The sequence below is a fragment of the Nicotiana sylvestris genome, chromosome 7 (genome assembly GCF_000393655.2).
Source record: "Nicotiana sylvestris chromosome 7, ASM39365v2, whole genome shotgun sequence".
Classification (NCBI taxonomy): domain Eukaryota; kingdom Viridiplantae; phylum Streptophyta; class Magnoliopsida; order Solanales; family Solanaceae; genus Nicotiana; species Nicotiana sylvestris.
The window spans coordinates 70,576,479-70,588,761 of NC_091063.1; the positions used below are offsets into that span (position 1 = coordinate 70,576,479).

At 41.7% G+C, this 12,283-nt stretch overlaps 2 protein-coding genes across 2 annotated transcripts; both read right to left on the reverse strand.

Moving 5' to 3' along the window:
• Window positions 1–714: 714 nt before the first annotated feature.
• LOC138873288 (uncharacterized) lies at window positions 715–1,215 on the reverse strand. Its single transcript, XM_070151735.1, has 2 exons — window positions 1,003–1,215; window positions 715–819 (listed from the first exon to the last, which is right to left on the reverse strand). The coding sequence occupies exons 1-2, from the start codon at window positions 1,213–1,215 to the stop codon at window positions 715–717; spliced, it is 318 nt and encodes a 105-aa protein (XP_070007836.1).
• Window positions 1,216–3,634: 2,419 nt separating this feature from the next.
• On the reverse strand, window positions 3,635–4,030 carry LOC138873289 (uncharacterized). The gene has a single exon (XM_070151736.1). The coding sequence runs from the start codon at window positions 4,028–4,030 to the stop codon at window positions 3,635–3,637; it is 396 nt and encodes a 131-aa protein (XP_070007837.1).
• Window positions 4,031–12,283: the final 8,253 nt, after the last annotated feature.

Sequence of the window (12,283 nt, forward strand, 5' to 3'; positions counted from 1 at the left end):
CATTTACAACTTTAGTCTATTATGAAATTTTCCAACTTGGCTTAGATTTAGGCCTCTGTTTAGACCCCAAATCACTTATAATATGACTTATACGCTTATTAACATATCCCATTAATATCCATTATATCTGAATCCTCATTTGCACACAAAATAAAATAATTAGCCTACCTTGGCACCACGAAATCCTAAATTACTTAGCAATATTTTCTGGGGCTTTACATTCTCCCCCGCTTAGGATCATTCGTCCTCGAACGATAATTGGAGTCAATCCGAAAATACTTAGTATAACTTATCTCCTTTCTCATATATCTTTAACTCCCAAATTTTGACTAACTCCCAAAGTTTTCAGAAATTTTGGCAGAGTTTCCCTTGTAACCGGGCCTATCCACCTATCAGAGAATCCCAGAAACACATCCTATCAATATATACATAATCCAATGATGAAACATAATATAAAATGATGCCAATTGTGGCCCCATAAGCAATGCATTTCTAGAAAAGACACACTATTATCATCAACTAACCATGTGATACATAATTGATAAAAGGTAACCTTTCAACATCTTCATAGGACACAAATACTTAATTACATAGCTATCCAAACAAGTTAGGGTACTTGTTCTTCATTTCTTCCTCGGCTTCCCATGTGGCTTCCTCGCTTTGCTGGTTCCGCCATAACACTTTCACGGAGGCAATTTCTTTATTTCTCAACTTTTACACTTCTCTATCAAGTATGGAAACTGGAATTTCTTCAAACGATAATTCTTCATTAACCTCAATAGTCTCAACTGGCACAATAGTGGATGGATCTCCTACTACCTTCTTCAACATAGACACATGGAAGACTGGGTGCACCAATGACACCTCGGGTGGCAGTTTGAGCTTGTATGCCACCTGACCAATCCTCTAAATGATTTTGTATGGCTCCACATACCTCGAACTCAGTTTTACTTTCTTTCCAAACCGCATGATACCGTTTATGGGGAAAACCTTCAAAAATACCCAATCATCTTCTTTGAACTCCAAGTCTCTGCGATGAACGCTCGAATACGACTTTTGGCGACTCTGAGCAGTTTTCAACCTCTGTTTAATAATCTTGACTTTCTCCATAGCTTGATGCACGAGGTCTGGCCCTATCAATTCAGCTTCTCCAACCTCAAACCACCCAATGGTAGATCTACATCTTTTACCATACAACGCCTCAAATGGTGCCATATGGATACTAGCATGGAAGCTGTTGTTGTAAGCAAATTCTTTGAGTGGCAAATGGTCATCCCAACTACCTTTGAAATCAAGAGTACAAGCACGCAACATGTCCTCAAGCATCTGAATAGTCCGCTCTGCTTGGCCGTCGGTTTGAGGATGGAAAGTTGTGCTAAGATTTACCTGCGTACCTAAACCTTACTGAAATTTCTTCCAAAAGTTGGCAGTGAACTGAGCACCTCGATCTAAAATGATTGAGACTGGAAAGCCATGCAACCTGACTATTTCTTTGATATACAACTAAGCAAACTGTTCCGCTGTCGGTAGATTTAATTGGCAAGAAGTGCTCTAATATCGTGAGTCAATCCACAATCACCCAAATTGAGTCAAACTTGTGCAGAGTGCGCGTCATCCCTACCACAAAATCCATGTTGATAATCTCCCATTTCCACTTTGGAATCTCTATGCTTTGGGCAAATCCACCAGGTCTCTGATGTTCGACCTTCACTTGCTGACAGTTCGGACATTTTGCCACAAAGTCCGCCACATCCTTTTTCATGTTGTTCCACCAATAAATTTCCCTGAGATCATGATACATTATCATAGAACTTGGGTGCACGGAATACCTGGAAGTATGAGCTTCTGCCATGATCCTCTCCAGAAGACCGTCAACATCCGGAACACATAGGCGGCCTTGGTACCGTAGGGTACCATCATCCATGCCAAAGGAAAAAGCTATGGTCTTGTGTTTATGAATCTCCGCTTTCAGTTGTGCTAACAGTGGATCATTGAATTGCTTCTCTTTCACTTCTGCCACAAGCGATGATTCAGCCCTATTCTGTACAATTACTCCTCCTTCATTAGAGTCTGCAAGGCGAATTCCCAAGCTAGCCAACTGGTGAACCTCCCTGGCCAACGGCCTCTGATATGCCTCCAAATGAGCCAAGCTCCCCATAGATTTTCAACTAAGAGCATCCGCTACAACATTAGCCTTTCCCAGGTGATAGAGAATATCAATATCATAGTCCTTGAGTAACTCTAGCCATCTTCTTTGTCTCAGATTCAACTCCTTCTGTTTGAAAATATATTGAAGGATCTTGTGGTTCGTAAATACATCCACATGCACCCCATACAAATAATGTCACAAATTTTTTAGTGCAAACAACACCGCTGCAAGCTCTAAGTCATGGGTTAGATAGTTCTTTTCATGATTCTTGAGTTGCCTAGAAGCATAGGCTATAACCTTGTCGTGTTGCATTAACACACACCAAAGCCCGATCCTTGAAGCATCATAATATACCACAAATCCCTCGGTACCCTCTGGAAGGGTTAACAGCGGTGCCGTAGTCATTCTTGATTTTAATTCTTGGAAACTCCTTTCACAAGCATCGGACAATTGAAATTTAACTACTTTCTGCGTCAATTTAGTCAATGGAGAGGCAAGAGTAGAAAACCCCTCCACAAATCTCCTGTAGTACCCAGCCAAACCCAAGAAACTACGAATCTCTGTTGGAGTGGTAGGTCTAGGCCAATTCTTCACTGCTGCAATCTTTTGAGGATCAACTATAATCCCTTCTTTGGAGATGACATGACCCAAGAATGTGACGGATTCAAGCCAGAATTTGCATTTTGAAAATTTTGCATACAGTTGATGTTGCTGAAGAGTCTGCAGAACTGCCCTGAGATGGTCAGCATGATCCTCCCAACTTCGGGAATACACAAGAATATCGTCAATGAATACTATCACAAAGGAGTCTAGAAAAGGCTTAAAGACTCGATTCATAAGATCCATGAAAGCTGCTGGGGCATTTGTTATCCCAAAAGACATCACCCGAAATTCAAAGTGCCCATAACGAGTTCTGAAAACTGTTTTCGGAATATCCTGCTCCCTTATCTTCAATTGATGATACCCCGACTGCAAGTCAATTTTTGAGAAACACGTGGCAACTTGCAATTGGTCAAACAAGTCATCTATTCTTGGTAGAGGATATTTATTTTTGATTGTGACCTTGTTGAGTTGCTGGTAGTCAATACACATCCGTAGAGACCCATCCTTCTTCCTTACAAACAAGACTGGTGCGCCCCATGGTGACACACTCGACCGGATGAAACCCTTTTCTAGCAAATCCTTCAATTGTTCCTTTAGCTCTTTCAATTCTGTCGGTGTCATTCTATAAGGTGGAATTGATACAGGCTCCGCGCCTGGCATCACATCGATCCCAAAATCAATCTCCATATCTGGGGGAATTCCAGAGAGTTCATCTGGAAAGACATCCAGAAATTCATTCATAACTGGCACGGACTCAAGGCTAGGCGCCTCGGCATTGGTGTATGTAACCCGAACTAACTGATAGATACACCCCTTCTTGATCATCTTCGTGGCCTTAAGGTAAGAAATAAATCGACCTTTAGGCACTACATTATCTCCCTTCTATTCAACAACGGGCTCATTAGGAAATTCAAGCCACATGGTTCTAGTCCAACAATCAAGTTTGTCAAAGCATGAATAAAGCCAATCCATTCTCATTATTACATCAAAATCGACCATCCCTAATTCAATAAGATCGGCCGTGGTATCCCTACCCCATACCATAACAACACAACCTTTATAAACTCGAGTAGCCGTAATAGACTCACACACTGGAGTAGATACCGAAAATGGCTCATGAAGCTGATCCGGTTCTATTCCAAATTCCATAGAAACAAAAAGGGTAACATAGGACAAGGTGGAACCGGGGTCAATAAGTGCATACACATCATGATATTGGACAGTCAGAATACCTGTAACAATATCTGGAGAAGCCTCTGCATTCTGGCGACCACTCATAGCATAGAACCGGTTGGGTCCTCCTAAACTCTGCACACCACCCCTACCTGCACCTCTCCCTGTGGGTGCTGGGTACCTCGAGCTGGAGAGGGGGCTGAAGATGTAGCAACTACTGGACTGGATGGCTGTGCTATGCCCCTACCCGCTTCCTGGTGGGATACACGACAATACCTCTGAATATGACCCCTCATCCCACATCTATAGCATAGAGGTAACTCCAAATAGCAAATCCCTGAGTGCATCTTCCCGCACCAGAGGCACAGGGACCTCTGCTGCTGCTAGGACTTCTCTCCTGACCAACCCTGCTGATGGGATCACTTGTTGCCCTAACCGGGCCTGAAATGACTCCACTACTGTTGGCTGGGCCTTGATGGCAGTGCACTGGCTGATGACTGTGCAACAGACTGGGACAACCCTGATGATCTCCCCTGAAAACTAATCTTCCCCCACCTAGTGACTCTCCCATATTGCCCGTAGACCGAGTCTTTCTGTTACCCTCTTTCTCCATCATGTTCTTCAATTTACGATTCTCTATGACCTGGGCAAATGGTACCATCTTCCTATAATTCATATCAGAATTCAATGCAGCCGTAGAAACCTCATTAATAGTCAAAGAATTAAGGCCCTGAACAAATCGGCGTACCCTGGCCTCCATTGTGGGCAACATATGAATGACATACTTGGACAGGCGAGCAAACTCCATGTGGTACTCCTACACACTTCTGTTACCTTGCTTCAGATTTTCAAACTCTTCTGCACGGGCTGCCTTTATCTCAGCGGTTAGGAAATGATCTATAAAAGCATCCACAAACTCGCTCCACCTCGCCGGAGGGCGCCCCTTCTCACAGGAATCTTCTCACAACTCAAACCACGAATAGGCCGCCCCTTTCAGATGGTAGGAAGCCAACTCTACTCCCTCTATCTTAGTTGCACGCATAATCCTGAGGGTCTTGTGTATCTCATCAATACAATCCTGAGGGTCTTCTTCTGGATTAGCACTCGTAAACACTGGAGGGTCTAACTGAAGAAATCTATTCACTCTGGAACTGGTGGAATCCCCCTGCTGGCTAGATGAACTGGGCGCAACATTCGACCTTTGGGCCTGAGAGGCCACTAGCTGAGTCAATATCTGAATAGCTCCCCTAAGATCCCTATCAGAAATACCAGAACCGGAAGGTGGGGCTGAAGGCGGAATATGAGTATCGATGGGAGGGATAGTAGTACCCTCCGCAGGTGTAGGAGTTGGGGTAGTCTGCTCTGGAATAGGAGAACTAGGCAGGGTGATAGTAGGGCGACTACCCTCACCCGCAGTATCAAGCAATGATTCATCAGCCACTCCTGTGGCGGCATTGGCTTCTTGGCCAATTCTTGCTTTCTTCTTAGTGCCATTTACTGAAAGATAGAACAATACACTAATTAGGGAGGGAATAATTTCATAACAAGTTGCCGCACGATCCAGAATATCAAAGAAGGGTGTTACTCCTAAATGCCCAAGTAGCCTCAAACTTATAGATGTGGTCGACTACACACCGATAAGAAGGACTCTACTAGACACAGCTCCGAGACATCCTAGGACACTTCAAAACCTTAGGCTCTGATACCAAGTTTGTCACGCCCCAACCTCGGGAGGCACGGCCGACACTCAATCGAGTGAAACCAACTGAGCAAGCCTTATCAACACTTCCTACCCGACTCAATATGAATAAGGAAACCATACTTTCATTTATTTAGATAAGGAAAGATAGTACATTCAACATTGTTAGTTCATTTTATTTCGCAACATTAAACCGTAGTTAAGTTTCCAAGATTCCACACAACTTCACTTTAGATAAGCGAGAGTTAGAAATACAATATAGTTCGTAGACCCATCCAACACCTGTATATAACCCACACATATGTCTACGGAGCCTCTAAGGATACAAAAGACAAGTATGACAATGCCGACAACAAGGCTTCGACAATACCTCAAAAGTGGAAGTCCACAACAAAAGATGTACAATATAACCCCTTGAAGGAGAAAGAGGCTCACCAAGACTTTGAGAAGGAGTTACTCCTCTACGCGTGATCGGAACTATCCGCAATTGAGCCACCTACATTCATTTAAAAAAATGTAGCGCCCCCGACAAATGAACGTTAGTACCATGGAATAATACTAGTATGTATAACTAAACACCATCTAGTTAGAAAGAACTTTCATACCAAACATAAGGAAATCATAAGTATAACTCAAAAGCTTCAAACGATCACAACATTATCAAGGTAAAAGAATCATACAATTTTTACATTTTGTTTCCATAGCCTTTAGTTTAGAGCATTTCATATTGTTCATCATTGTTCACAATACCACCGCTAGCTTGAGCGGAGTCCGATCTTGACCCGATCGGCTAGGTTGCCTCACTAGAGACATACACTTCAATCACAATCTCATTTTCCCTTTTTATCCGGGATTCAATATCAACACAATACCACCATGTGTGCGGCATGGCGTCCGATCTCGGCCCGATCGACTAGGCCGCCTTACCAAGGCATTTCCCTTTTACATCATTCATCTCAATTCAATATTTGTTTCACATATGTCATTTCATAGGCACTTGGGGCCATAACTATCACGTCATATATTTGGCACTAGGACACATTTCACATCATTCCCAATTTCAATGTTAGATTTGTAATTTAGGATAATATGTGCACACAAGAGCAAATAAAATTGTAAACGTAGATGAGATTTCACATAGAGGACACAACATATGCAGCTTCAATCTCAATTTAAGGTCTAAGAATTTCAGTACATGATTCATATTCCTTGCACCCTTTCATGTTATCAAGAATAGCACATTTATCATATTGAGACATATCTTTCACGCATCTAAGGTGACAACCCCAAATTCATATGAAACAACAATCAATACAACAATTCAACTTTGATTTTACCATATTTACACAAACACCGATGGAGCTCAATTTCTAAAAGACGGGGTTTTAGCCATACATATCTGAAATTTGCCCCTTAATGATACTACAATGATCCAATACACTTAAGCAACTTCAATCTACAATACAACATTCAATAGGGCCAATATTAGTAACAAATTTCATAACTTATGCCATTTAGGCATATTATCAAACACCTTGTAGGTATAGATCTTTACACCTCATAACTATAGTATTGGTTCATCCAACTATCAGCATTAACCAACAATTTATTCCACTATCATTCTTAACCAATTTATAACTTCAAACAATATATGCATGACTATCCATTCACACCCAACCAACAAATCTTATCAAATAATCACCTTGCAATCTCTACAATAATTTTGTATTTATATTGGGAACTTATGGCTTCTAATCACCACACCAAGAGTTCTAATACTTAATTCATACTCATATTCCCATAATATAATCATACATGTAAGTCTAAGGGTGTAGGATTTATCTTTTGAAAGAAATCTGGCAAAACCTCCTTTGAGTTCTTGAAGGAATTTCTTGAAGATCTATGTGTTTTATGAGTAGATTTCATCAATACTTGTGTAGGAATGATGAAATTTCACACCTAGTTAATGGAGATTGCTTACCTTGAAGATGGGGGGGGGGGGTTGAAGGTCTTAAGAGGGTGAAGAAAAACCCCAAAGTTCGACCAAGATGAATGGGTAAAAATGAAGCCCGAAATGAGTATATAATGTTTCGGGCGCCACAGGTGGCGTTGGGCGCTGCCTATGGCGCTGATTCCAGTATCTCAAAAATTCCCGGCGCCACGGCTAGCGCCCGGCGCTACCCAAGACGCTGGCAATGGAAGGGACATAAAAACGGGCATAACTTTCTGTATACACCTCCAAAATAACGAACAGTTTGATGCGTCGGAAACTAGACTCAAAGAGCTTTAATTTGATAGGTTTTGCATCACACAACACTTTATATAAATGTAGATATGCTCTTACCAAATAAGGTCTTGTGCATACTCATTTACAACTTTAGTCTATTTTGAAATTTTCCAACTTGTCTTAGACTTAGGCCTCTCCTTAGATCCCAAATCACTTATCATATGACTTATAAGTTTATTAACATATCCAATTGATATCCATTATATCATGAATCCTCATTTGCACACAAAATAATATAATTAGCCTTCCTTGGCACCACGAAATCCTAAATTACTTAGCAAAATTTTTGGGGCTTTACAAAATTAATTCACTTGTCCATAAATCACATATAAATTCAACTATACCGTTTTATAGGTAAACAAATTCGAGGATCTCCTACGAGATCGATAAAGATATAGCTAAGCATATATACAAGATATTTACACCTTACCTTAACTTAGTGAATTTGTAAGGTAATTTCTAAGCAGACGTAAATGACTTAGGGAATACTAGATGTCATATGGAATCTAGTATTCCCTAAGTCATTTACGTCTCCTTCAAAGAAGAGGCTACCAAGCCAATGACAATGTTCCAGACCCTCCCCCGCCTCCTCCAAGAGTGGCTCCTCGGGTTCTTCCAAATGAAGGATACGCAAGTGCGATTGTCCCACCCCGGATCCGGGTGGGCAATTTCCAAATTACAAATGTGATGTTGACTTTATTTGAGCAGCGATGGCATTTCACAGGTGCTCCCCATCAGAATGCATATAAACATCTTAAGGGCTATGTGGATACCTGTTGGGGAAGCAAACAAATCAATGTGTCAGAGGATGCATTGAAATTGAGATTGTTCCTTTTTTCACTCAAAGGGAAAGTTTGGACTGGCTCGAAAGGCTTCCCAACCATTCCATCACTACGTGGGATAAGTTGTTGGACAAGTTTATAGCTAAGTTTTTCTCGCCAGGGCATATGGCGACTTTGAGAGATGAGATTTTGGCCTTCAAACAGGAACCTAATGAACCACTTCATGAGATCCAGGGGAGATATCGGACAATGGTGAAAGAATTTTCGAACAATGACATGACTGAAGAAATGATCCATCAGACATTCTACTGTGGCATTAACACGACCAATCAGTGTGTAGTGAACCAGGTAGCGGGGGAAAATTTTATGAACACACCTTATGCTGAGGCGTGTGAGATATTGGATGAGATGGAAGATACTTACTCAGCTTGGCAAAGTCGAGATAATGTGCCACAAGGTGATCCGACTGTCATTCACTTGCACAAAGAGCTCCACGACCATGGCCAAGCAGTAACAGAGTTGATTACAACAATGAACCAGTTGGCAAAATCTCAATTACAACAAGTTCAAGTATAGAGACAAGTAAATGCTATGGAAGGTGTCAACATGTTGGTCAACAAGAGGCGACAAAGAGGTCAACAAGGTTAAGGTAGTCTGGATCAATATGAGCAGGGTAGTGGTGGTTTCAACTAAGATGATAGGTATGATGAGCAAAGTGAAGAAGTGCAGTACGTGAACAATTATCAAGGACAAAGTGTTAATGCTCCTAACCAACAACAACAATGGAGATCCCAAAGAAATTGGGGGAATCAAAACCAACAAGGCAATATCAACTAGGGGAATAACAATCAGAAATGGGGAAATCAAAACAAGCAGGGCAACTGGAGTGGTAACAACAATAATTTGGGAGGAAACAACAACCAAGGGGGTTAGAATAATGGCAATCAAAGGAATCGAGGGCAAGGCTTTCAAAGACCTCTGATGTATCAACAACCAAACAACCCACCGCCATTTCCATCCCAAGGTCCTAGCTCTTCAAACAATGAAATGGGAAGGATCGAGATGATGTTTGAAAAAATGATGAAAAACAATGCCGACTCTGATGCCCAGTTGGCATCCCATAAGGGGGCTCTACCTAGTAATACGGTAGTAAACCCGAAGGGTGGGAACAACACCGGGCATGCAATGGCTGTGATTACTAGAAGTGGTCGAGGTGGTGATATGTATACCTCCAAGCAAAAGGAAATTATGAGTGATGAGGTTGAAGTACAAGATGATGACGTTCTTATAGTTGATGAGCAAGTGAGTAAAGAGAATTTGAATGCGGAAGTGAGAATTGATATTCATGATAATGAGTTGGAGGCTCAAGATGATGTGAACCTGTCTAGGGAACGCGTAATAGACATATTGGAAATGGTAGTGCCCAAGGCTAAGGCTCCCTTGACAAGGCCTCCTCCACATTACCCTCAAATCCTTGCAAAGAAAAAGAATAAAAACCAATTTAACAAGTTTATTGAGATGATAGAAAACTTGTCAATCAATGTTCCTTTGGTGGAAGTTCTTCAGTAAATGCCGGGTTACGCCAAGTTCATGAAAGACTTGGTGAGTAAAAAGAGATCCATGGATTGTGAGACCATCAAAATGACTCATCAAGTAAGTGCAATTGTGCACTCGATGGCTCCAAAGCTTGAAGATCCAGGCGCTTTCACCATTCCATGTACCATTGGGAGTGTGGATTTTGCAAAGGCACTATGTGATTTGGGAGCAAGTATCAATTTGATGCCTTACTCCGTGATTAAAACTTTGGGTATTGGTCAACCGAGAGCTACTTCAATAAGGTTGCAAATGGCTGATAGAACAATGAAGAGGCCGTTTGGTATTATTGATGATGTTCTTGTTCGGGTGGACAAGTTTATTTTGCTTGCTGACTTTATGATTTTGGACTACAAGGTCAACTATAAGGTGCCGATAATATTGGGAAGACCTTTCCTTGCAACTGGGAAGGCATTGGTTGATGTAGAAGTATGGGAGCTCACCTTCTGGGTGGGTGATGAAAAAGTGGTCTTTCATGCGTGCAAATCAATGAAGCAGCTGAATAGTACTGAAGTGTGCTCTTTTGTGAATCTTGTCACGGAGGTGATAGTTGATGATACTAGTGCCATGATCAATGTATAGGATCCTCTAGAGGCGGTATTGTTGAACCTTGATATAAATGAGGATGAAGGTCGGGTGGAGTGTGTCAATGCTTTATATGGAATGGGCTCTTGCTCTTATGAGCCTCGAAAGCTCTATTTGGATATTGAGAACAGAAAGACTCCACCAACAAAGCCCTCAATTGAGGAACCTCCCATTTTGGAGTTGAAGCCTTTGCCTTCACACCTCAGGTATGAATTCTTAGGCCCTATTTCAACTTTAACTGTTATTTTTTTGTCTTGTCTTACTAACGTGCAGGTAGATGCAACACTAGAGGTGCTCCAAAGAAGGAAAAAGGCAATTGGATGGACTCTAGCTAATATTTAGGGAATAAGCCCCGCCTTTTGCATGTACAAGATTATACTTGAAGATGATGCCAAGCCCTCCGTGGAACATCAAACGAGGTTGAATGAGGCTATGCAAGAGGTCATCAAAAAGGAGGTGATCAAGTGGTTAGATGCAGAGGTTGTGTATCCCATCTCGGATAGTTCTTGGACTTCGTCGGTGCAATGTGTGCTAAAGAAGGGTGGTATGACTGTGGTTACCAATGAGCAAAATGAGTTGACTTCCACCAGGACTATCACCGGATGGAGGGTGTGCATGGACTACCGCAAGTTGAATAAAGTGATCCGCAAGGATCACTTTCCATTGCCCTTTCTTGACCATATGCTAGATAGACTTGTTGGGCGTGCCTTGTACTATTTTTTGGATGGGTACTCAGGTTACAACCAGATTTTGATTGCTCTGAAAGATCAGGAGAAAACCACCTTCACATGTTTGTATGTCATCTTTGCATTTTCTAGGATGCCATTTGGTTTGTGTAATGCACCGGCTACATTCCAGCAGTGTATGGCAATTATATTTACTGACATGGTGGAGGACTTCTTGGAAGTGTTCATGGATGACTTCAGTGTTATGGGTGACTCCTTTGATGAGTGTTTGAAGAATTTTGACAAAGTGTTGGCTCGGTGTGGAGAGAAAAATCTTGTGCTTAACTGGGAAAATGCCACTTTATGGTCGAGGAGGGCATTGTCCTCGGCCATAAGATCTCAAAGCACGGTATAGAGGTGGACAAAGCGAAAATTGAAGTGATCTCAAAGCTTCCTCCTCCTACTTTAGTCAAGGGGGTTAGGAGTTTTCTTAGGCATGCGAGGTTCTACCGAAGATTTATCTTTCTAAGGTAGTGAATCCTTTATGCAAGTTATTGGAAAAGGATGCCAAGTACATTTTTAATGAGGAATGTATGAAAGATTTTGAACTTCTCAAGTACAAATTGACAACCACTCCCATTATTAACGCACCCAATTGGAGCTTACCTTTTGAGCCGATGTGTGATGCAAGTGATGTTGTGGTAGGAGCGGTCTTGGGTCAAAGAGTAAACAAGATGTTTCACCTGG